The 27,138-nt window shown below is 44.5% G+C and overlaps 1 protein-coding gene across 3 annotated transcripts in view; it reads left to right on the top strand.

Moving 5' to 3' along the window:
* Positions 1–16,360, top strand: part of GFRA1 (GDNF family receptor alpha 1) — a 396,539-nt gene extending 380,179 nt beyond the window's left edge. For 2 of the 3 annotated variants that reach the window (XM_078643889.1, XM_078643890.1), the window contains 2 exons: positions 7,262–7,315; positions 10,303–16,360. In XM_078643889.1, the coding sequence (XP_078500015.1) occupies positions 7,262–7,315; positions 10,303–10,446 (198 nt within the window). In that variant the 3' untranslated portion in view covers positions 10,447–16,360. The remainder of the gene's footprint in view (positions 1–7,261; positions 7,316–10,302) is intronic. The other variant, XM_078643891.1, reaches the window with a different exon arrangement.
* The last annotated feature ends 10,778 nt before the right edge of the window (positions 16,361–27,138 follow it).

Here is a 27,138-nt window from a genome sequence, read left to right as displayed (position 1 = left end):
AAGCTGGGGACCCCCCCCATTCTGTGGCAGAGAAGTGAGCGGGTCCCTAGCTCTACACTATCTGGGTTTACAGTACATATTATTTTGCAGGGGCTCGCGTGGCAGCACATGGACAGTGAAGTGAACACTGACTGTGGGTTATATTACAGGTCAGAAAGGGTGACATGTGACTGCGCAAGAACATACATGACAACATTTTGAAAGTGGCAGGAGGCAGATTTTGGAAAAAAATCGGGGAAATTGAATTTTCACCGTTATTTCATTGAAGCAGAGGACATTTCGGCTGGAAGACTCCTAAAGTAAAGCAATTTGGGGCTTAACAATGTGGGTGTTTCCAGTCGAATCGGGCATGTTGGAATGTGAGCACGAATCTCCGTCGTGCGCACCGGGGAGGAGGAACACTGTGAAATGGCTGATGGTGGCGACGTCTGACGGCACACAGCGACCCCCTGACCAGCCCAGCCTGTGACTGGAGAAGAGCAGGCCCTCCCAACTCCAGTCATTTCAAATGCAGTAAACAGTTGTATCTCTGCCGCTAATAAGCAGACTCTATTGAACCGAGTGATGGATGCAGTCTGCACTTAGAGAGGGTGAGTCTATTAACGCCAGCGGCTGAACGCGCGCGGTGAGCAGCTCCCACTGACTGACGGCAGGAATGGCGCACGTTTTTTCTTGTGCCAGCAAAGGCCTCCCTGCTTTTACTCTCAGCCGTTTGTAATTTTCTGCCGCTAAAGATGCGATAATTTTATCGCCGTGCTTGATAATATGCCCCTATATTTTTTGCTGAGCCTTCCTGAGAAAATCCTTTTTAAGTTGGGTCCTTTTCAAAACATTAGCCCTGGAGAAGTGAGGAAGAAGGGGTAGGAGCTTACTAAAAAATGTTAATGTTGGTAAAAAAAAAAGTGGAAAAATAAGCAAAAGACAGTATTTTTCTCTTTTGAAATAAAAACTCAAAACCACAGATGCTTCTGAAGTAATGTAGGGCCTGATTACAAGTTTAGCGGATGGGATACTCCGTCACAAACGTGTCAGATATACCATCCACCTTATTACAAGTGCCATAGGATATAATGGAATTGTAATACGGTGAACAGGATATCCGTCACGTTTGTGACGGAATAACATGGTCCGACAAACTGGTAATCCCGCCCTTAATCTTGCATTTCAGTGCTGTTTAGCTATCCCTTAATGGTGAGTGCAGCAAACAGGGGCAGGACTTGCACATAAATGACATCTTTTCAAAGTTGAGGAATGAGGCATTTAAGCAAGGTGGAATGCAGGGGTACTAGTTTGTGAACCCACTGAAATGACTGAAAATTGATAAATTTTTGAGGGTGAGGAAGTATTTCACAGCAGGTGAGCCCATTGAAGTTAACAGGGGGCATGTGCCTTATTTGGAGGGTGAAGATAAACCAAAGGGAATTGTCGCCCTCCAAAAATGGGTGAGTTGAGAGGCCATGCGTGATATTCACTGCCCTCGGCAACAGAGGCTGCACCTACAGTGGTAGAGTTAAAGCAGATACTGGTGCTTCTTTTATTCTTTGTAACCAGTGGCATAACGTGTAACCGATGGCTTAACTCAAGCCCCTGCAGTGCAGGGGGCCCCCCAACGATTCTGATGCTACCCAACCCTCAAGGGGCCCCATTACACCCCATGGCCAATGAATATCTGTGAGATATGGGAGAATCGGGGCCTCTCTCCCCATTCTTGTGGTGGGCCCCACCATTTTACATTACACCACTGATTGTAACCTTTTCATTGTGTTTACAACACTTCTTTGAACAAATAACTGGTAAAGTAAAGCAGCTCTGAGATCGGCCCTTCAGTCCATCCATGCTGCAGCAGCTCTGGGATCTGCTTCTTTCTTCTGTTAAAGCAGCAGATCACAGATCTGTCATTTCAGTCTTAACAGGGAGCGTGCTATGAGCAGGAGATGTTGTGCTCCACTGTCACAAGGTGAGCTGGCATATTGCAGCACACATCTCGCCCCTGGCCCATTTTTCTGCCGCCTCGAGCTGGCAGTGCCCCAATTGGTTTAAAAACACAATAAGCCCCCGCAACCTCCCCCCATTACCTGGGCCATTTCTCTAAGGCTCCTAGAAGACAGACTCCTCTACCTTTTTCTAAAAAATCAAAAATCACAATGAGCCCTCCAGCCAACACCAACCTACCCCCTACACTTAACCACACCCCTCTCCCGCACCAGGGTATCATTCCGATATCACCCAACGAATTTGAATTCCGGGCAGCTGTGCTCTGGGTGGGAGCTGGTGCCAACATGACCGCCTACCACTCAACTTCCCCTCAACTGGATCGATGTCTTAAGGAAGACATCCTGGAAATGCGCCTGGTCAGACTTCCAGGCTATCCTTACAAGTACCAGAACACTGCCCTTCCTGCAGTCACTCTCGATAATATCCCATGGCCGCACTATTGGGCATATTTACAAGCCCCTGACGCCGCCGGTACGTCACTTTTCCCATATTAAAACTGACACACTAGCAGCGCAAGGGGCTTGTCAATAAGCCCCTAACTTTGTTGAAGTTTGTTTTAAGGTTCCTTCCCATCAGAATTATCTACAGGGGCATCACAACCATGTTTACTTTTACCCAGAGGCTCAGCAGTCTAAATCAGTAGGTGAAAGTAAGGAATGGCTGGAGGAAACAGGCTAGGAGCTAATCATCTTCATTTTTTTTTATGTGTTCTTTGTTTGAGCCAGCCTTTTACTTCAGCGTAAGTGGGCAAATCTCCCTACAGAGCTTACACCTGCATATCTTATCAGCGCGCTCCATGGGGGAAAAAAATCAGATGCAGCGAGAAACAGAAATTTTCCCACCAGAGTGCGGGCGCTGCATCCCATGGGTATTGATGACTCAGAAAATATTTTAACGTTATTAAAATCCTGACAGGGCCTCTGCCCACTTGAGGCAGCGCAATCATCACTGGCTAGCTAATGATGTAGGGAAGCTGCAAATGAGCAAAATGTAACCACAACTATTTTTATTTCAGAAACCTATAAAATACTATAGGAATCCTTCTATTCAGTATGCAACGTAAATCATGGTTTCTGTCTAGTTCCATAATAATAGGCAGAGCACAGGGACTTTCAAATACTGCCAGTCAATTCTTTACCTGTGCTTTTTGAATCTCAGATAGTATCACATCCTTAAAGACGTTCTGTTCTTGCCTTTTCTGCTCCTTCAGACTTTCCCACGCCTATACCTGGATCCTGTGCCCATCTGATACGTTCTCTAGATTTTCTAGAGACACTGAGGTTGTCTTTCTAGAGCCTCTAGCACTAAGGGCTCAGGAGCTTATTTACAAGCCCCTTGCGCTGCCAGTGCGTCGCTTTTTCTAATTTTAAAAGTGAGGCACCCTCGACACTAGGGGCTTGTGTCGAGGGGCTCAGTGTGCAACCAAGTGTAAACAGCACTTCTTAACTCAAGTAAGGGGATACTCAGAATAGTAAAGACATAATATTCATAACACATCTCTCAATTTAGCCCAGTCAATGGTCTTCCTGGAGAATCCCCAAAGTAGTTGATCAGTGCTGGCCCATATTTAGGGGTTAATTTAAGCTTGGCAAAGCAGAATCCACAATGAATTGTCTGTTTTCATTGAGTTTCTTGGTGACTGCCAGCTTTTCCACCAATGCTGGACTGGGATGCATGTGATTGTCAGCTGGGGGCAAAAAATGGAAGTCATATGGCAAACAGATATAAAGCTATGTATGCTACAGTATCTATCCTTAGGTGATTTCTAATGGCATCACCTTCTTTAAGGGTGAAAGCTGTGCACCTCTTCCATGGAGATACTTAACATCTCTTAGACACTCTCCTCTACTGAACTCTGAGACCTTCCATTTAGAGTCTTATTCTCTAGCATTCAGCAAATCCTTCACATAGGTTTTTTCCCTCAAGACGATTCTGGAACTCTTTGTAAGATATCCCCTAATGATTTTTTTTGTTTCTAAACTTGTCTATGATGTTCTTGGTAAGCTAATCTTCCTGTAATAGATCCTCTGACGTTCCTCATAATATAGACTCTTATGCCCTTTTAAAACAACCTCGGATGCTCCTTGCAGAAGGGAGCCTGGTGCTCATTGCAGGATATCTTTGATTTTCTTTGTAAGATAGCCTCTAATATTGCTTGCAATGGATCCTCAGGTGGTGCTTGCAATAGAGTCTATGTTATTTTTTGTAAGGTACCCTTGATTGTTTGGTGAAAAAGAGCCCACGTTGACCTTAGTAATAAAGCCTCTAATATTCCTTGTAAGATAGCGTATGCTTATCTTTGTAAGATAGCCTTGGATATTGCATGTAATGGAGCATCAGATATTCCTTGAATATTCCTGGCCCGATCGCCTCAAGCCCGCCCCTCGCCCTAAAGAGGCAGTGAAAAATCTGGGCGTATGGTTTGATAGTAATCTGTCCTTTGAGAAACAGTCGAAGGCGGTCGCAGGGACCTGCTTTGGACTCTTACGTGGTCTCAGACCACTGCTCGGTTCCTTTCCCCCAAAGTGTGTCAGACTATCATCCAGGCATCCATTGTGTCCAGACTGGACTAGGCTACCTGTCTCTATTTGGGCGCCAACAAAGCGAGCATTAAATACCTTCAGAGGGCTCAGAACGCGGCAGCTCGGCTGTTGGTTGCTCTGCCTAGATCGCACTCAGTTGCCCATGTGCTTCCTAGACTCCATTGGCTGCCAGTTGAGCGGTGTATTGAGTTCAGGGCACGTTGTTACTCTCGTCAGGGCTATTCCATCTGCTGGGGTACTATAAGCCGGGACGCCTGCTTTGGTCTGCTGATCTTGCTCTGGTCCGCGTCCCACGCATCTGGAGAGGGAGGGCCGGTGGCCGTTCCTTTGGTTATCTGGCCGCAAAACTCTGGAACTCACTCCCTTTCTCCATGAGAGTAATGTCGAATCACTTGGCATTTCGTAAAACCTTAAAAACCTGGCTCTTTCCCTGCAAATAGTTTATCTGCTGTTATTCACTAACTGGCTCTGGTCCTTGGGGTTCTGATAGCGCTGGGACGCCTCGTCGCTGTGGCATCTACATGCTCTACAAATCCTAAAATAAATAAATAAATAGCCTGTGATGTCCCTTGTATTACAGCATCTATTGGTCTTTGCAAGATAGCCTGTGATGTTCTATGTAAGATAGCCTCTGTTGGTCCATGGAATAGTGCCTCTGATGTTTTATGTAATAGACACTGATGCTCTTTGTAAGGTAACCTCTAGTGCTCCTAGTATAACACACTCTGATGTTCCTTGTAAGAAAGTCTATTATGTCCCTCTATTATTCCCCTTGTAATTTAACATTTGAAGTTCCCTGTAAAAGATCCTCAGATGCTCCTCAAAAGGCTCCCCTCAATGATCCTTGTAAGATAGCCTCTGATGTTTCTTGAAATATACACTTTGATTTTCTTTGGAAGAGAACCTCTGTTGTTATTGTAATAGAGACTGAAGTTCTTTGTATGATAGCCGCTAAGGTTTCGTGTAATAGAGACTATGGTGCTCTCTGGAAGAAGTCCTCTGATGTTCCTCATATAAGAGCCTGATGTCATATCTATGATAGCCTCTGGTGTTCCTAGTAAGTGGGTCTCTTTTTTTCCTTGTACGATGGCCCTTGATATACTTTGTAAGATAGTCTCTGATGTTTCTTGTAGGATAGCTTCTGATATTTTTTATAGTAGAGCTTCTGATGTTTCTTGTAATACATCCTCTAATGTTCTCTGTGAGCTAAGGCTGTGGTGTTCTTTGCAAGGTAGGATCTGAAGCTCCTTGTAAGATGCATGTTGATGTTGATTGTAAGATGCACTTGGATGGTCTTTCCCAAAAAAGTTTATGATGTCTTTTGTAAATTAGGCACTGAGATTTCTTGTTAGAGCTACTCTGAAGTTCCTTAAAAGGTACTCTCTGATGTTTCCTGTCAGATAGCCTCTAATGTTCCTTGTAATAGAGACTCTAATGTTCTTTAAATGATACCCTTTGAGTAGAGACTCGTGTTCTTTGGAAGAAAGTCTTTGATGTTTCCTGTAAAGAGACTCTGATGGTCTTTGAAAGAAAGTTTCTGATATTCCTATTAGAGTCTGATGTTCTTTTTACGATAGCCTTTGATGTTCCTTGTAAGATGGTTCTTATGTTCCTTGTAAGATAGTCCTTGATGTACACTGTAAGATGACCTTGTAAGATAGCCTCTGACGATTCTTTTAGTAGAGCCTATGATATTCTTAGTAATACAACCTTTAATAATGTTCCTTGTAAGATAGGCTGTGATGTTCTCTGTAAGGTAGCCTCTGATGTCCCTTGTAAGATGCCCTGCGATGTTCCCTGTAAGAGGCACGCAGATTTTCTTGTAAAAAAAAAAGCCTTTGATGTCCCTTGTAAGTTCACCTTATACATTCCTAGTGAGAGCTCCTGAGATGCTCCCTAAAATGTGCCCACTGATGAACCTTCTAAGATAGCCTCTGATGTTCCATCTAATAGAGATTCTGGCGTTCTTTGGAAGAAAGCCTCTTCTTTGTAATTAGGGACTCTGATATTCCTTGTAATAAAGCCTGATGTTCTTTGTCAGATACTGTTGGATGATCCTTATAAGGTGTACCCGGCTATTCCTTATAACAAAGCCTGTGATGCCCCTTGTACGTTAGCCTCTGATGTTCCTTGTTAAAGTTCCTCTGATAGTCTGTTTAATCTACCCTCTGCTATACCTTCTAAGGTAGCCTTTGATGTTCAAGCTAGCCTTTGAAGCTAACCTGAGGTTCCCTGTAAGATAACCTCCTACATTCCTTGTAATATAGTCTCTGGTGTTTTGAATATACAGGGTCTCGAACCTGCTTCAATTTACTCTACCTTAAGGAATTCTCTGAGTTTGTTTTTTGCGTCTGGTCCAGATATGATAAAAAGGGAAGTTACAACAATACCACTGGGTCTAGGAAACCTTATGTAAAGTGTAACTTTATAAAATAAAGGCCTATTCTTTTCAGTGGTGATGAAAATATGCTGCATGACACACAACCATTACATAATAATGGGCTAACCCTATGATCGTCACCAGACCTGGGTACAATACGGGAATTAAAAAATGGTCCGTGAAAGTTATTTAGAGGAGAGATGAATCACTATCTGTCTGAGATGTATTGAAAAAGTAAAACCACACTGATTATCAATATCATATGACGAAATAAATGTTTTTTTTAAGTCATGACACAGAACAGCTTTCTGCTAATTGTGACTCTTTTTTTAATTGTGTACAGGCACAGAAGCTGAAAGGCAACGATTCCTCAGAGGCAGAACTTTGTCTTTTGAAGGTAAGCGATGTTTCCAGTAAGAAAACCCAAAATGTCAGGGCTCTTGGAAAGAATGAAGGAATAACTCCATTCACGGGCGCCAATCGTGATCTGGAGACTCCATGGTCGACAAGTGGAGACAATAATGCTGGCCCTTTAGGCATAAAATCTAAATGAATACTTTTGCGCCATAAACATTCACATATTAGAGTAATGGATGAATAAGGGAGCAAACATGGATATTTTCATTTATTGCACAACTGCCAATGATTAAAGGGTATAAACGGCAGAATGGGGAGACTTGTTAGTTGTCTGACTTACTGTAGCAGGTAAGCGAAAAAGCAGGGACTGGAATTCACATTGAAATTGTAATACAATTACTGGGTAATTTCCAGTCCAAGTCCCATTTCCCTTTTTTTCATTTTTAGCTCCCATGTGCCCTTTTGAAATGTTTTCATGCTCAGGTGAGATGAACAAAAGTCCCACAGGGATTGAGCAATACAATAAGTTGAGACAGGGCCCTCTGCTTTGCTTGGGTAAGGCGGTACTTCCTGTTATTATATGGCAGGACGGATTTGTGGAACGAGAGACGTGTCTGCACATTAAGTTTAATGCAAATGGAATACACAGACTTGGAATCTGCTGTAATGCATTTGTTCGTATTTGGGTTACTTGACACTGTTTTATTCTGGGAAAAGGAAGAAACAGGCTTTAGAACAGCTCGTCCAAAGGAATGGCCTAATTTCCTGATGGCTAGTACATCTGTATCATGGCTCTGTGTCAGGTGACACATCAGTCAGTCCTGGCTTTTTACTCAGCAGCTCATTGCAATCTGAGACTTCGATTTATGCGTTGACCTACAAGTTCCAGTACGCATAGTGCCATTGGCTAGAAAAACTAGGCTGGCCATGTAAAGCACTTGGCCACTTAGCCGATGTGGGAGGGAATATAAGAGGCTGTTTACTCTGCAGTCCCTCTATATATTGAGCAAGCATGACTAGAAATCTATAGCAGCCCATGAACACATTCTGAGGCAAGTGTGCATAGGGTCTGGTGTAAGAACCTATCTGATGCTATAGAAGGATCAATAGTAAATGACTATTACATCATTAATTATTTTGATAGCTGCTACCGCTTGCGAGGGTCATCGTCAATTGATCCATGCTTTTAAGTTGAAATAATTTTGGGCACTAGAACACGTAGTTTTGATTTTCAAATATATGGACCTACAATTTCTTTACTGAAGGGGAATAATAGCAAAAGCAAGAGGACTGACAAAAGGTGACCACTGGGAAATTGGTGCAGTTTGCACGTATGGGAGATGGACTGCTTAAATACTAATAATTTGCTATACATTTTATTAAAGGCCTTGTGGCAGGAGCCGAACGTGCCTGGAGTTTTCAGTGTCCTGTGTGAGTAGTTTGTTCCGACAGGTTATTCCTCTTCCTTCTGACACTTGCAGTTTCAGTTTTCATTCATGCAAGTACCAGAATGCAAAGATGAAAACCGGGCAGAACGGATTTCTTATTTGGTCAACTTGGCATTGCCGCTGGTCCTACAATGTGCACCTTATAAAATAGATATGGAGGAAAATGGAAAACATCCATAAGTGCAGCCGCGGCCAATGCAAGTAAGAGCGGTGTGGCCGGGTTGGGGGGATTCGACAGACGACTACGAGGGAAAATGAAATAAATAATTAACCCCTCCCTTGCTCATGAGCTCAGGTCGTCATGAGCCACGGTGGCCGTGTGCCCCTGACGAGCTGAGCTCGTCTTAACGGCCAGAACGCTTGCACGCGGGGCTAATTCCCCCACTGTGCTGAACGTTCCACAGAAACGGGTGTGGCCGTGATGAGCTCAGCTCGTCATGAGCACAGCGCCACCGAGCTGCGTGACGAGTGTCACGAGCACGGGGGGGCTGTGTGCGCCCCCCCCCACCAGCACAGCGGGGGAATAAGCCCCGCAGGCAAAGGGTTAAGTTTTCCTCATCATCGTTTGTCGAAATCCGACCCACCTCCCCACCGCTCTTACCTGCACGAGCCACTGCTGCATAAGTGGACACTCGAGCCAATGATATTGAAATAGATGTTTATTCTCTAGAAAATAATGCATTTAATGTTATGAAATAACATCCCTCCTGGCAGGTGCTTTCTGTCTCTCTATCTGAACTTGGGACCAGATTTTTGTGTGAAAGGGAGATAACCAAAGCACCCCATAAGATATTGCACACTTCTGCCCTCGCACAGCGCTTTTGCACTGTGTGCTGCCTAGCGCCAACGCAGGCCCGCTTGCACAATGGTGCAGGGTGCCAGCTTTACAGACAATATTATTTTTGTGCAAGAAGGGATACTTTGTAGACAGGGAGGTGCAGAATGTTGGTGCAAATCCGTGAGACTGCTGTAACGAGGAGAATTTCTTTTTCATCCTCATTTTTCCTCTTTGCATATTTGCTGCTCTCAGCAGCAAACACACCCACGCAGGAAAGTTCCTTTCAGCATCGTTTTTGTGCTGGAATGAACTCCTTCCTGCACAGAAACTGTGTTGACCACAACAAATACACTATGGTGCAAAGATGGAAGGAGGGTGTCTGAGTTGGCACTTGACTGCAGCACAGGAAGAGAGCAGAACTGCACCACTTCTTTGTAGATATGGCACTGTTTTCTCTCTCAGTTGATGCAACTTGGATTGCTGTTCTGAGATTCATTAAAACTTCGTAATCTGGACCTGAGTTTACAACGCACTAGACTGAGGTGACGCCTACTTCTTACATATGTGAATCCAGAACATGACTCTTTGAACGCTCTATGTATCAGATGACCCCAGATCACATTATATTCACGTATCCTCATCTGACGGTCCAGATAAAGGGTGGTAAATGAGCCCAGCTATTTCCAGTTATTTTTCTTGAAAAAAATCATAAACCTTTAACCTGCTCCCAAAGCATGCCATCACAGATTTCGCTATGTCTTTTAAGAAATAACATTTATCTTTGTTTCTTGTATTTTACAGGTTGACTTGAAGCCTAGCAGTGGGCACATGTCTTCTGACAATTCTTCAGCTGCGTCCACACTGGTTCACCAAAGCACCCTTCTGGTAGTGCTTGCCACAGCACACACGGTTCTCCTTATGCTATGTTCCACTGCCACGTCATAGCCACGGCCACGCCAACCCGACCTCCAAAAGAAACGCAACAACCCGACATGTATACTTGTAATCTGTTTTCCTGTCCTCTGTCGTTTATCAGAAATTCCGGTTCCAGATGCCAAGTCCGGGGACCCCCGCACTGCACAGCTGGGTTCAAAGGGAAGTTTCTGCTGATATGTATATGCCTTCTAGTATACGCAAAGTGCGACATTCCCAGTTTAGAGGTTTTTGGACATGCTGTGTGTTGGATTTAGACAGTTTGTCAACATGGGACTGGACATCCACATGCCCCTTTACTTTAACCTTATCTGCGAATGAACATCAGCATGTTCTTGGATTCCCCTTCTTCCAAGAAAATTGGCTTTTTTGTTTTATTAGTTTATGTTGCCACTGTCCAACGAATGAACGGCAGATTTGCCAAAGGATGTGCAGGATGCAAATGGGGGTCCCTGTCGCCGGATCATCGTCTTCAGCAGAAGACGGGATGGAAAACAAAGCGCCATTTTGGTGAACTGTAACCGGTTGAGAGCGTGTGTTGTGGAATCCGTCTTCTCTCTGTCCTCTGCCTATGTACAGTAAAGTGGTCCTGCATTCTCTGCTCATGAGCCATCCTGTGTCACAAGCGGCCATCTTGGATTCTCTGGATGAGTTGCACATTGAATCATAAACATTGTAGAAACACTGCCACCAAGGCATAGGTTAACAACTGAGTTGATGAAGGACAAGTACAGAGACTTTTTGCCCTTCTTTCTGCCCAGTTTACATCAGTCCCTAGTTAACCACAACATTTTGTTCTGGTGCGAGTTAGATGAGAAGATGGCATGGTTGCGAACAAGCAAATGCTTTGCAGAGGACCTTATCGAGCAGCAACGAATGACCCGATTGGACACTTCAACAAACAGGGCAGCAGATCAGTGGACATCAAAGGGAAGCACCTCATTTACTTCACAGAGTGGACCCTCCAGGGGTAGATCGAAGCACACTGGTGAGCAAGCATGGAGGATTCTTGCAGCACTGCTTTCACACCTTCACAAGCACCACCTTAACACAAAAATACTAAATAAAAAAACAGCACAGCATGACCTGACCATCAACATTCTCACAGAATCATCTACGGCTACCCGAGCAAGAAAGGCCTAGATGCGAGAGGCGCTGCTATAGCTCTAGACGGCCAGAAATAAGTTAAACTTGGAAAAGCAAATGTAGCTTTTGGTTTGTGTCATGCCAGTGTACTTCTCATCCCTCTATACTCACCTTGTAATATTGCTGTTTTATGTTCACTGTCACTTTATTAAGAATGACATTTTGTTCCTTGTTCCAAGATTACCTTTTTTTTGTATCATGTAATGTAAGTGCAAACTATGTGATAAACATAGGCAGCCCGGATCGACTGCCCATTGCGCCCCCGCCCTCACGCTATGCACACGACAAGGGACACCAGGCAGGAGGTTGCTGTTGCTGCTTATGCGCTTTATGAACACCCGCTCCATTATTCTCCATTTTACATCCCTCTGTTGCAACACTTCCTATTAGCTTAGTTTCCTGGTTGAGACCAATACATGTTGCTATGGTTCCAAAACACTGTGCTGCTACCCACAAAACCATCCAGAAAAGGGTCCTGCTGGAGAACGTGCTCTTTTGAGATGCACGAGCGAGCTTCATGTTTGACCGTGCTGCTTCCATTTTCTGAGCATTTTTAGTTTGTTTCTTTTGTCCCTGATTGCTAGGACGATGGGCACATAGCCACTCAAAGCTGTGCAAGAAGTATACGAGTCTCCTTAATGAGAATTTACTCCAAATAGGACAAACATTACACAACATGCACACATTCCTGAGGGTGTCTGAACGATTTGCGAGTAAACAGTGATGCAGACAAAAATAGGAAAACTCTGCAAGCTACCAAGTGATTGCCATTAGGAACTCAACAAATACCCATTAACAGAAATGTACAGAACAATGTGTTTCAGCTGATTTTATTTTAGCTTTGTAGCTTCTGCATCTTATCAGGTTGTGGGAGTTTCAAGATCTTTAGGGACCGAAGAACATGAAAACTATGATAAGAAAATAGTGCAGGATGGTTGGAATGCCCGAGCCACCAGCTCCTTAAATGCACTTTCTAAATTGGAAATGTTCCTATGACCTGGTCAGTTTAGATGGCAAACAATAGTATTATTTGTACATTTAATAGAAATCTATCTGTAGTTGTTGCATTTTTCTGACATACCATGACTACTACAGAGAGGATCATGATTGATGGGATGTGGAAAGGAAGCCCCTCCCGTGCATTTCAGGGGAGTGAATACCTTTGGGACGACTGAGGGACATTGCTGCAGAGGCCAATGGGTAGGAAGCTTGTACTGCTCCTGAATATGCAGGTGTATGTTTTTGTAGTGAGCTGCTCTCACTCATCTCACAGATACCATTTAACACAAGAACAAAGGACTGTACAACATGAAAACGTGACAGAAAGTAAAACTGGTTGACTTGAAAGGAAGACTACATGGTAAGATGTAATGGAGAGCCTTTTGTTCAGTTCAGGGGCTTCACTGACAACATTAGTGATTGAGTAAGTTCTACCGAGAGTGGAAGTGTTATGCAATTTTTTTTGCGTGAATAAAAAAAGCAAGCCATCAACGGTTGGGTGCATGCAATAAATCGCATACATAAGGAGGGGTAGGAGCATTTATATAGGGGTCACCTCAAGGAAGTTATAGGAAATGGGTGCCCAGCCAAGGAGACAGAGATACGGGGAAAGAGGGATAGAGCATGAAAGTCTAGGAAGAATCATAATATCCGAGAGGGATTATTCTGAATCCCTGGTGCCCTCTTAAGGATACAGTGCAGTGGCCGGACATCAGTCTCCATCTTTCCTTGCTATAGGAGTTGAGTCTGGGGCCAGAGAATAATATTAAACAGAGGATGACTAAACCCGTGTGATCATGGGAGGGGTGTTGAGTGATACTTTCACTGCAGTTGCATCTCTGTAGAACAGACTTGATCACCTGTTGGAAAAGCTGATTGTCCATTTTTTTAGGTGACTTTTGTTGGACGGCTGGGGGAAATTTCCAACATTCGTTTCTCGTCCAACAAATCGCATCACCCATATCTGACTTACTTTATTCTCGTACATCACACCCTTGGAATGGAAGCACAGAGATCTAAGTTCTTATGCACACAGCATTATGCCACATGGCTTTCTGTATTTTTTCATAGGTTCATGGAAAGTGCCTACAGAAGGAAGCCTGCACATTGATCTAGGCTCTTGAATCCCATATCTCGAGCGAGCAGCTAAAGGCTGTTTTGGGAAACGTATTGGACAACACTATAGGAAAAACACACAACAAAGCGCAAAAATACATAGAGAACTAGAAATAATGAACTGAATACCTGCAGTGCAGTGATGACACCCACTCTGGCCGAGCTGTGGTCCTGGTGCCAGGGTAGTGAAGGACCATCAGTCACAACGGCTTAATGGCTACTAAGAAATCAGCAAATAAACGCTTTGTCTCCCACTGGTGAGGGGGAACAGTTCATGTTGGTTTTAATTGGAGAGATGCCTTTATTGGATAGTCCTGTCATCTCACCCTGAAAAGTACACCCAGGCTTAGCTCCCAAGGACCAATTATAAGGCGATCAAATGCACACAGAAACAACAGGACCCAACAACTAGTCTCCATCGCCTGAGCTTTTCATTCCTTAATGAAGATCTATGGGGTGACTCTTCCCTGTGTCCATAGGCCTCGTGGGGACGGCGCGGTACTTTGTATACCGCTCGGGCTGTGTAAGATTTAAGACTTCAGGCAGATGCATCCTTGTTCTGCCAGGGCAGTCGTGCTAAGTCCATCAGGTGTTACTTTTGCCACTCTGTACCTTTCTTTTTTTTCCTTTCTTTAACGCTGGCTCACTGTAGATGGAGGTACTTTCCTCACAGAGCTTTGTGTAAAGGAGAAACCAGCCCCTGTAAATGTGACTCCTCTTGCACTGTGCAGATATGTAAATATTTGGAATTTTAAGGATCAGGAAAGCATATAACTAAGTCAAAATATTCCTCTCAGAGATATAACTGTGATATTTGCCCTTTTAGGGTACGAGTTCCTTCACTGCTTCATTGTAAGGCTTCTTTTGGAAGGTTTAATTTCATCAGTTGGTTTTGCTGCTTAAGCTGCCTCTTGGCTAAGTTCGAGCCAATAATATAAAAAGGTCAATAACAAATACGAAAATTCTAAGTTTACAAATTGTCTCACAGCAGAGTTTTAAGACAAAATCTTGTAAAATGTCTTTATGTGTTTATCTGAAAAATCATAAAATTTAAGTCAGTCCTGCTGAATCCAGCTAGAGAGAAGCTAGAAGAATGAGTATCCCATCATTTATCAGAACCAGGCGCGCAAAGATTATACCAATGCTCGCCATTAAAATAATCGACGCTGAGATTATGAGGGGAGGCTTATCTCTTAAACGTTGGTATAAAATTTGAAAAAACTCATCCGATCCACCTTGAAAAACCTTGTGACTGAGTCGCCATGGTTTCTTGTTTATAAAAGGTTTGTGGAATATTTACTGTACTCTAAAGTGAAGCCATGTTATTTATCTCCATTCCAAGAGGCGAAGGAAACCGTCCTCCTACCAGGGGCGGCTCTAGACTCATGGCGGCCCTGGGGAGGGCGCATAGGTAGGGGCCCCGGAAGAGGGGGTCCGGGCGGGGCAGAGCCCCCCGGAGCTCAGGAAGGTGTTACAGAGCCGGAGGCTGGCAAATCCCTGCCAGGGGCCGCCACGAAAATATGTATCCATCCTCAGAGGATTATTATATTAAGGATATATTTTGGCGTGGCGGCCCTGTGCAGGTGCACAGGCCGCCCCTGCCTTCTACTGCTGACCAGTTCACGACATCGCCACAGAGCCTGCAATGGAAAACATGATGAAGGCAGAGCTATTTGCCATCCCCAGGACTCGTCAGCTTCTCTAGTAACAGCCAATCAAATAAATTTTCCAGATGTGAAGACCAGGTGTTCCAGGGTGTCTACTAATTCACCAGAAACCAAAATACAGTAATTATGGGCCATTCTGAGACCACCAAACTCATATGATCTAATACACACAAAAAACACCAGCTGAGTATGAGAATAAACAGGTGTAGTAAAAGGAAAAATCTGTTAACACAGTTTCAGTTTTTCCTGCACCACTATTGTGTTTTTGTGAAACCCTCAGTATGAAAATTCAATGAATTTGTAGGCAGATACATTGATCAGCGAATGGACTATGGGTTTTAAAACGTTTTATACTGCTTAATTGAGAATACCCGCGTTCTCTGCATTTCCTGATTACTGCTTTACCCATGACTTAGATCTGTTTTACAGTCTAAGTCCATTTCACGCCACATGACTGGGTCACGTGGCCATACAATGTGTTTTGAATATCCTGAAAGCATATCTTGTAATATGTGTCCAGCTGGCAAGCCTGTGGAAGTGACTCATTTTCCGTCACTTAGAATACACAGAGTGACCTGCGCATGCGCATCACCCCATCTCATTAATGCGAAGCATCTTTTCAACCTCAGAAGAGGCAGTAATGTCTGCCAACGCAGTAGCTGTCCCGCTATCTCACTGTGACGGTCAGTTTTGATTGGGACAGTAACTTACTTTGATTGCCAAAGGAGCCACTACCTGGAGCGTATACTTCTTCCACATAAAGAGTCTGCTCAAAGACACAAACAGAGTGTTTATCATTCAAATCAAAGGTTTTAAGACTCCCACAACCATGGAATACAAGGCTATGAGCTCTTTACAGGAGAGTGTGTAAAGTATACGTCCTGTCTAAAAAAAAACATTAAACCTCCTGATCTTCCAAGAGTTTTCATTGTTTTTTTTATTTTATTGTTATTATAATTATTCTGCTAAATACTTTTAATAAAACTGTGTACAAACCACTGTCGACTCCTATGTGTTTTTCCAAATCCTGCCTTAATGCTCTTCTGGATGAGTTTCTTTGGGTAGAGAATGTTGAAGGAATATTGACCGCTGAGAGACCATATGAATTTCATGCATAGAGCACCAAACTCAAAATCTACTTTATTTACAAGATGGTAAAACAGATTAGTAGGTTCCAAACCTTCAGCAGAGATAACGTGACGGCTCATGGGCAGCATCCCCACAGGCAGCTGCTTATGTTGATGAAATGAGCATCCCTGACTTGGTTGATAATGTTATATAGGCTATTACTTAAGCTCCAAAGTCACGAGCCCCAAATGTTTATGCACACCTAAGTTTAAATTAGGTGACCAAAACAATTTGCAGGGGGAACATTTCCACTACTGATTTACAGAATGAGGAATGGTTGAACTTTACCTTCACAAATGGGTTTACTTTCACATACATTCTGACAGTGTTCAAATGTTTCCACATTCGCAAAATCATTTGAAGCATTAGGGAGCACATGCATCATTTGAAATTGCGGTAGCAAAGGGGCAGATTCGCAGAATCTGCCCCTTTGCGACCGCAATTTTTGCATTAGGGATGCATCATCCCAAATGCAAAAATCGCAATTTGCAATTGCATTTAAGGAATCACAAATTGCGATGCCTTATATGTAATGCAAGATTGCATTAAAAATAGCGATTTCGCTATTATGGACCGGTAAATACTGATTATTTCAACCTAACGGTATTCAGCGTAAACTTTGAAAAATGCACTTTAAATTTCAGGTGACACACACACATGCCCTTGGAGCATGTATGTGCGCAACATGGGTGCACATTACAATTTAAGGGGTGCAGCAGGGTGTCCTTTTGACACCCTTTCACCCTTGAAATTGCATGCGCAATTTGCGAGTGCCTATTGATACTCACAAATTTCGCATTCAATTTCCCATTCATTCCCATGGGCCTGGGAATACATTCCTTAATTGCGACTCGCAATTTGAGAGTCGCAATTAAGGAATGTTTAGGAATTGCTATTTTTATAGCGATTCCTACATGCATAGGGTTTTGCGAGTCCTTAATTGTGATTCCTTAATAATCGCAATTAAGGACTCGCAAAAGCCTACCTTGATGCATGTGCCCCTAGATTTCCTAGGTAGTCCATGATTAATAGTTGTGAGCACACAAAAATTCATAGCCACTTTTGTACACAAGTAAATGTAGTTCCGGGTGGAAATTCAATGGGAAACAAACAAGGTTTACTGGGGTCTTAAATAGGAGTTTATAAATACGGTAAACAAAATTTCAGTGCACTTCATCGTTAGATAATTTTATAATTGCTACTATAAAAAATGAGTATTGTATGTATAAGCAACTTTCGTAGCCGTCCAGGAATGCTCTTCAAATTCTTCCAGACCGCCAAAAAGATGGACATTTTCTGAAAAGGTAGGAACAATATTATGGGATAAGTTTCAGATGTTTTGGGGTCTATCTAATTCGTGCTACACATTATACATTTTCATAACATTCATATGAAAGCTTGACAATACTATTTTTGCTGCACAAAACTATTTTAGATTCACAAACTGTGCTAATGCTTTCGCTTTTGGATTGGAACGGGATTGGCATGTTGGATACTTAGAAATAAGAGCAAAGTATGGGTGTCCACAACAGGCATGGATGTAATGACCCCATCTTTAGACTCTTGTTTTTCCACTGTCAGTTTCAGATGTGTGAGCAGGGCAGAAAAACAAAGAAAAAGAAAATGAAGATTAGCCCTTTTCCAGATCTGTTGTCTTCAGGACTCAATGATACAGATCATATGAGAATTGCTTCAAACATTTTTTAATTTGAAGATTATTTCCACCTTTTAACAGATGCAACAATCTTTGCATTGTTGGCTTGGCTGAAACCACGGACATTGGCAAAATTTAATCTTTAGTGGAGCAACTGTTGGGGCATGTGCTGGGTAGACACATTTTTTTATCGATTTTTCATAGTAGAAATGGTTCACAGACCACTGCGCCCAAGACCCCTACCTGGTGCCATACAGCACCTTATTGCGCCTGGCAGCAGCGGTAGGCAGAGAAACATTCCAATGGGAACCCGTAGAATTCTCCCCGCTGGCGCCAATTTTTCCCTCCCGATTATGAGGAGTGGGTCTCAAAATGGTATAAGATGTTTGGGGACTCTTTCCCTTACCAAAGCACGCTACTAAACACACTGTAAGGCTGACGTAGGGACGACACTTTCTACTAGGGTTTGGAAGTTTTGCTGTGAGCAGATGAGATGTGTATCCATTAACTATTTCCATAAACTCATTCGCTTTCATTTTTTGAAGAGACTACACTATACACTCAAGCACCTACACAATACTGATGCTACGTGCTCCTCCTGCTGTGCTAGGTTTTTCTGCTGACCTAGCCGGCTTTATACACTTGGCCTGGCACTGTGCTCCAATACATGAATTCTGAGATCACACGAGCAACCAATAACACAGCTTTAACCCATAAAGCATGCATGCCATTCCTTTATTTCTGGGCAATGTTGTGGGTGTTCCATGCTCCTCTAGAAAATGAATGCCGCTGCTGCTGTTTTAGACTAAACTCAGATCAGCAAGGACATAGCTGAAATATCCCACTCCCAAACTGCAAGATTAACTTAAGGTTGCAGTCTTATGTAATGAAAGAACTGAGACTTATGCTACGCTACAGCCCCTAGGGATATTTGGGAGCCTTTTAAAGAATATATGGTACAACTGACGTATGTGGCTAATGCACCCGATGTTATCTTATTTGTCCCCTCACCCTAGGTCACAGTGTCTTATGTATTGGTGTGTCTGGATGATGCGCCAGCTTACTTTTGCTTTATGATCCCTTTTATGTAAATGTAAATGTGTTGGACTTGTAAAGCGCACTGCTGCCCTGAGGCGTCGTGGCGCTGTAGACCGCTAGGGAACCCGTCCTGGCTTTCCCTGTGAGATGGTCCTTTCTGGGAATCTCCAGGGTGAAACCAGGCATCCCCGGTGTCTGTGGGGGGCCGTTGTGGAGATGAGGCAAGCTTAATGCCCAGAGTTGCCGAGTGTGATCCCTGGTTAGAGTAGGCACCGAGGCGAGAATTGTCGAGTCCGCTTGACCCTGGTCCACGACCGTGCCGCGTCAGGAATTGAACCCTGGTCCCGGGCCGTCCTCTGCTTCCGGGTCTGCCGCCTCTAACCAGTGAGCCACACCACTCCACTTTATGATTGCTTGTGATGGGCACTTAACTCTCCGAGACCATGGCCGGCAAGGTCTCCATATGGTTTACTATTTTTACTGTGCCTATATTCGTGCTAGCTCAATTGACTCCTCATGTGGCTCACTGCTGATATAGTCTATGATGTAGAACTCAGATGCATTGGAGATACCATTTTCCTATGTGCTGTGTTAGCAAACCCTAAGTGACAGGGATTAACATAAAAAAAAAATTAGGGAGTATCTCCAAACCTTTACCAACAAGGCTCACTTTTGCTGTATCTCTTCCAAAAAGTCTATCTTCCCCACCTCTAATAAGCCTGCCTCCCTTTTTTTTTTTTACTTTACGTTTTATAATTGTAATCAATGCAGTTCCTACAGAACATGAGAACAACAACTATAAGTTAATTAAAGGTGTGTGGCCTGACGCAGCAAGATGGCTGTCACCCACTAATCCTGCTCTTGCAAGGGACCCAGGTTCTGCTGCCATCAGGGCCGCAGTAGATTGGCTAAATCCACAGAGATAGTGGGGCAACTTAGCTATCTGAAAATGCCAAGTAAAGATTGTTGAGCACTGGAGGCAGGCCCGAGGTTGGAGAGCCGAGCTGCGCCCCTAAGCCTAAGGCAGCGCCTAAGGCAGCGCGACCTGCAGCAAAAGTCAGTGAGGTGGAAGAGGGCCACAAGAGACCCAAATGGGATGGTTCTCCCCACCCCTCTGTGCTGACTGACAGGGACTTTTCAGGTAGCCTCTGCAGGGCACAGAAATCATCGGTGAGAGGAGCCCTCCAGCATGTGTCGAAGCCCAAAGTACTTGGTCTGCTGCAGTGGATGCGGCCGCAGCCTCCGTGGCAGTGCCGCACAGACAGAATGGAGTGCCCTCCTTTCAGCCCTCATATTGCAGTGGTGAGAGCCTGGGGTGGGGGGCACTGAGGAATGGTTAGAGCCTTTATTCCCCTCCCCTGGATGATGCAACTGTTGCAGTGCCTGCTCCGGCGATGTGTAGCCAGAGACATTCGCCACAGATGCCGTGAGGCACCACCAGACTGGGTGCAATACTGCCCTGATACATGGAGCTCCTTTTTGCATCAGGGTCATAGACCTGGGGATATCCTCCACTCACATGGTGCCTATGGCAACATCTTCAGTCACGCCTGACTCCATGGCAGCGAAGCTGGATAAGATCCTCTTGGCCAGACAGGACCTTGACGGCAGGGTGGATGAAGTGGAGCTGTGGGTAGACCAGTCAAACTCTCGGAAAGAGACATTCAGACCGAAACGGCCACACAAGCCCTTCAACATCAGACTGCAGATCTTACCAGCCAGGTCACAGACCTCTCTAATACATTTTTTTCCTGGATAGCAGAGTTGTAGATCGCGCTGCAGCAAGTTACGCATAGTTGGCATCCCAGAGCGTGCAGAGGGTGTGGACCCCACCACCTTCTTTGAGACCTGTCTGTCCAGCTATATTGTACCCATAGGGCTATCCCCCTTCTTCACAGCAGAACAAGTCCACAGAGTAGCCACGTGCCACTCCCACCCTGCACCCCCGGTGCCCAGTAGAGGCCAAACTACTGAACATCAGTGATGAAAATATTATCCTCCAAGCTGCCAGGCACATGGGCCATGTTGCGTACGAAAATGCAGAGATACTCCTCTTCCTGAATAATACACTGGCAGTCCAATGGAAAGAAACTTCCGTCATGGGCATGAAATGAAACTGTGGTATGCCTAAGCATGGGTGTAAAATCCGTTCCGCTCGCGGATTTTGTGGATTTTCGGCAAATTCGCAATCCGCGAACTCTCGCGAACTTGCCGAAAATTCGTAAATCCATGCGAAGCGGATTTTTTGCTTGGTCGCACTTGCCAACTAGAATACAATACAATTTCGCGGGAGTAAACACTTGCGAACACGTAGATGCGGCGGGCAGCGACAATCTCGCAATTGCGAGATTGCAAAATTTGCAATTTCGCACAAGAAATCCACCAGCAGGCAGCATAAACCTTTAAAATTATGATTTTTATCAGAATAACTCCTCAGGTTGACATTTGCCTGCACTTTTTTTTTGCAAGGAGTCCATTTGGGGGGGGGAGGAAGGAAGTGCCCCACAGTCTCCAACTTCCTGTTCCTGTCCAGCAGGCTCCTCCCAGTGCTTTCTTCATGTGCTGGTCACTTTGATTTGGATCTTGACCTGGAAGGATTACTTTTTGTGGATGCTGCTGGATATTTGGAATTTTACAAAACTGAAAGCACTCAGCAGGTGCAAAAGTTCAATCTTATCATTAGTAACCATTCCCTGTAGTGCTTCCTGAGGGGCCCCTTCAGGGTTCAGTTGCAACTATTCTATGACCCTGCTCTGACCCTCACAGCAGGCTCAGAGAATAGCTACAAGTATACAACAAAGGTCCTGTTAAAAAAATTGCACTGCAACAGAAAGCAATTACAGACAAAACTGAAAGCACTCAGCAGGTGCAAAAGTTCAATCTTATAATTAGTAACCATTCCCTGTAGTGCTTCCTGAGGGGCCCCTTCAGAGTTCAGTTGCCTACTTGCAACTATTCTATGACCCTGCTCTGACCCTCACAGCAGGCTCAGGGAATAGCTACAAGTATACAACAAAGGTCCTGTTAAAAACATTACACTGCAACAGAAAGCAATTACAGATAAGGAAGCAGGTGCCAGCCTGGAAGTTCAAATTCAGTGACACATTAATCAGCCCCTAATTCATTCATGTCAGTTGAGGCAGGGCTACAGTGATGAACTAGAGGGTGGCATGGGTGAGCCAGAGGGTGGCATGGGTGAGCCAGAGGGTGGCAGTGGTGAAACAAGAGGGTGGCAGTAGTGAAACAGAGGGTGCTGTGATGAACCAGACGTAGAAACAACATGGTCGCGACCGTTGCTACCCGACAAGTAAGTTCGCGTTTGTGAACTGGTAAAAAACCCTTGCGAAATGGCAGAAACACTTGCGAACACACAAAAAAAGGAATCCGCAAAATTCGCGAGAGTTCGCGGATTTTGCGGATTGCAAAATCCGTAAATACGCAATTTTGCGGATTGCCAATTCGCAAAATCCGCCCATGCTTAGGTATGCCAGCCTCTCCTACTCTCTGCTGTTCTTGTCAAAACTTAAATTCATCGCAAACCAAAAGACCTACTTCTTCATGGAGCCCCATGATGGTTAGGACAACGGTGCTACAATAGTAAGAACCAGAACTTTCCATCCAATGACATTGTTCTACCAACCCGACGAGCCAGGCACATAGGCCACAGCTCACAGGGGACGGTGGGTCTGACTGACAATGTGTTTACACCAGCACAAGCAGGATGAGAAATGATCCTGACCCTGACTGTGCCAATCAGCATCTGAGAGAAGGATTTGACATGCCACCGACAAGTTGGCAGCAGCCCCTTCTGAACAGGGGTCCGAAACTTTGCCATCTAGTATGGACTCAGTTATTCTCCCTACCATTACATCACAGACAGTAGAAGGCATCACTTAACTGTAAGAGGCCCCTACGCTTCCAAATGTAGGACAAACACAAGTACAAGACAACCCGACTAGATGGTCCCACTTGCTTTGGATTATGGGGGAGATAGAGTCTTAGATGCTACATTGGACAGGCTGTACCCCCACCCCCTCTCTTCCACAAGACACATCGCAGCATATTTGTCACAATGGCTCACACAGTTGGCACTGATCAACAGCTAGTGAACCGTGCACCCAGCTGAGCGGGAATACCTTTTTGAAACCCACCTCCCCAAATGACCTTCATGTTACACCAGATTCATTTCTCTGTCACTCAGCTACACTACAGATGCAGGATACTTAGGGAAGACACTGACTCGTTATAACCTGCAGCACTTGAGGATCTAGTATTCCTCAAAATAACCTGTGAAACCATTACAAACTACATAGCTGAGAAGAGTTATACAGCCACCACGTGCCTAGTGAGTAGTACACTTTAAAAACAGTAGTGCAAGGACATTGCATTCCCATTACCATTGGGGCAAGTGGGTGGCACACTCCACAGAGAACTAGACTAAGAGGAGACCTCACTACAAGGCCTGGAACAGTCTATGCTGGAGGACAATTTTGCCCTTGATGAACTGACTGAGGCGAGAGACCATTATGCCTAACTGCTCGAATCACTGTGATGTATTGACAACCGGGCGTATGAAGCCGATGCATGCAGATGGGGACAAGCTGGGCCACCTATTGGCATGGCTATTCAGGCGCGAATCTGACATTACACCAGTATCTTTCATCCGTTATCTCCCCTAACTCTGTAGTAAGGACTCATGATGCTATACGCAAAGTATTCTGCACACACTACAAGACGCTGTATAACCCTGAGCCTATCCAACAGCAGCCCAGAATGATGGGATACATTCCCACTGTCACATTGCATGTGGTGTCTGCAGAACAAAGCAATATCCTGAACGGCCCCACAACAGAACAAGAAATCAGTGGTGATATATTTGACTTTTCCACATGTAAGGCCCTGGGTCTAGATGGTATACCTTTTGAATTTTATAAGGCATATTAGACCCTATTGGTCCCTAAACTAACTAACTTATAATACACTGTCCTCACCTACAGACAACTGCCTCCGTCTATGCAAGAGGCTTTTCTGGTTTCAATCCCGAAGCTGTAATGTGACCCCTCTAGGGGTTACCTTCTATTGACCACTGTCCATGATGGGTAGCGTCTACAAAATGCTCCACAAGATATTGATGACATAGTTGCTGGAACATCTGACTGAGCAAGTCCACCCTGACCAAAATGGATTCATACCAGTCAGATCCGACCCTCAATGTTCACAGATTGCAGAGACTGCTCGAGAAAGCTTTGCTTCACTCGCCCTACTCTGTCTGCCTGGTTCTAAACATCGAAAAAGCTTTTGACACCTTAGATGGGGACTATATGTTTGTAGTATTACAACCATGGGCATTGGTGGAAGGATGTTGAGAATGATTTAACTCCTCCACATAGAGCTCACCGCAAGAGTAAAAATAGGTGAGTTGATCTCTAACCCTTTCCCAATTGGCAGAGGCAGATGCCAGGGATGCCCCCTATTTCCACTGCTTTGAGCTCTGGAGAAGGAGTCCCTCGTGCAGCACCTCCAGCAGTCTAGGCGGACTTGGGGTATACTTATGAATGGCAAGACACATGCTGTCTCCCTGTATGCCAACAATGTTCTCATATAAGTAAAAGATATAAGAGATGGCAAAGGTGACATCGAACAAATCTTAGATGCCTTCAAAGCAACCTCGGGGTAAACTGTGCTAAGACTTGCCTGTTCCCACTACATGCCAACTGTTCACCATACCGCAATTATGATTGATATTTACAATATCAAATGGAAGCCTCAAACCTTTTGATACCTGGACATCAATATTTACCATACACCCCCGGGACCTGATAGACGGCACCCTCCTGAAGGCGATCTCCTCTCTTTGACCCCCATAATCACATTCTTGGGCTACCTCCTCCTCACAGTGCAGAGTCTTACCACTCTTTCCAAAATGGTAATGTCGTCATGTATTATAAGTTAATTCATCAATTTTCCACTCACTATTCTCCACATCACATTCCATTTACTGAATACAATGTGAGGCAACCTCATGTGGAACAAGGGAGGCACAGAGTGGCCCTGACCAAACTGCAGCTCTTTACGGATCATGGAGGGTTGGTGGCCCCTGTATTTGAATACTATAATCTGGCAGCACAGCTCCAGTTGCCACCCTGCTGGCTAGCCAGCCATAATTTAACAGAGGTGTGCATGAGGAAAGGTTGGAGCCCTTTGCCTCATGTGAAAACTGTTCCTCCTAAAGTCGACAGTACCTTCAACTCCTAACAGCCTACACCGGTTTGCATATGAAAGCTATCACAAAGCGATACAGGCCTCCTCCAACACACCACCATACATGTAGGAGATTCCCCTGGACTCCACACACACCTTCATATTGGCCATGAAGGGGCATCGGTCTAGAAGTCCTTAGGAGTTGTGACTCCGGGTGATTTATTCCACGACAGGGCCATAATCCCATTTGACCTACTGACTGAACAGACTGGACTTTTGGTGGGACCGTTTCTGATGTACAGGCATCTATCGGCGGAAATGGAGCAACAGTGGGAGATAACTGCCTCACAGCCTGCTTCTCACCCCCGGACACAGTTACTAAACATAATGGACACTGCACGGAGACTTATGTCTTGGATTAGCAAAGCTGTCTCACATAAAACACTAGATGCACTGATACCGCTCCACAATCACTTAAATCCTGCTAGGCAACTGTTCTCTGTCTTACTGCTTCCATGTCTCACCTGTGACTAGCTCCGGGAGGCTCCTTTCAGGCTATATGCGCGCTTTAGGGCCTTATGTATGATGCCTTGCGACAGTTTTGCGCTTCCGTTGCATCACTCTTTGTGACGCATCGGTGGCATAAAACATGCCTCCTGTTGTACTCTATTTACAAAGTGACGCATCTAAGCAGATGCATCACTTTGTAAACCCCTATGCTACATTATACCTGCAGTATGAAAACAACAATGTCCCAACTGGTATTAGTTAAAGACAATTAATAAAGATATGTAAAATACATTATCTGAAAGGAAAACAAGGAGTCTCTATGTAATTCTGACAGGTGCTAAAAGGGTCGACGGCGTTTCGATCCAGATAACTATAGGATCTTCATCAGGACCGAGATTCTTGTTCCCCCGGATAGACCGTGAGGCTGTCTTCATTAGAGATTGATTCTCAACTAGCCGTCCACGTCAGGGATCAGCGCCCTGGTAACTAACTTGCCCCACGATCGGGAGTCACTTCTACATTTCTGACCCTGGTCTTCACCACTAATTTTAATACGTGTGAGTTGGGCTACATTGCTGCCAATCCCGCTCCTGGGATTGCCACGGGACCCAACTACTCAAACCCGGGCCAAGCAATTCAAGTACAGCTCGGATCCAAGCACTTGCTGTCCATGCCATCCGGCGACTGATTACCAATAAATTGACCACCAGCACTGCCCACGACCCAGTCCTGATGAAGATCCTATAGTTATCTGGATCAAAACGCCGTCGAACCTTCAGCGCAAATATTGGCGCGAAATACGAAGCGGTTGAATATTTGAATATCTGTAAAATGAATTTCTAATCCATCTGGAACCGCCGTATGCTAAAGAATACACTGTATATATATTCACCAGTCACCTTGCGCCACTCACGCTGTTGCACATTGTCATCTGCGTCGCTATCTTGGTTTTCACTGTCACACCTAGAGCACCTCGTACAATTTGGGTTGTTTCTTCAATCATTGTGATTTATATATTGCAGTGCTGCTATAACTGTCAATTATAATTTTGTTCCTTTTTCCAAAAACCTTTTATACATAAAATGATGCTTTTAGCACCTGTCAGAATTACATAGAGACTCCTTGTTTTCCTTTCAGATAATGTATTTTACATATCTTTATTAATTGTGTTTAACTAATACCAGTTGGGACATTGTTGTTTTCATACTATTACGCCCCAATCCCAACACGGTTGACGGGTACTCT

The sequence above is a fragment of the Lissotriton helveticus genome, chromosome 5_1 (genome assembly GCF_964261635.1).
Source record: "Lissotriton helveticus chromosome 5_1, aLisHel1.1, whole genome shotgun sequence".
NCBI lineage: Eukaryota > Metazoa > Chordata > Amphibia > Caudata > Salamandridae > Lissotriton > Lissotriton helveticus.
The sequence above is the reverse complement of the archived record's forward strand: the minus strand, read 5'-3'. Positions and strand labels throughout refer to the sequence as shown.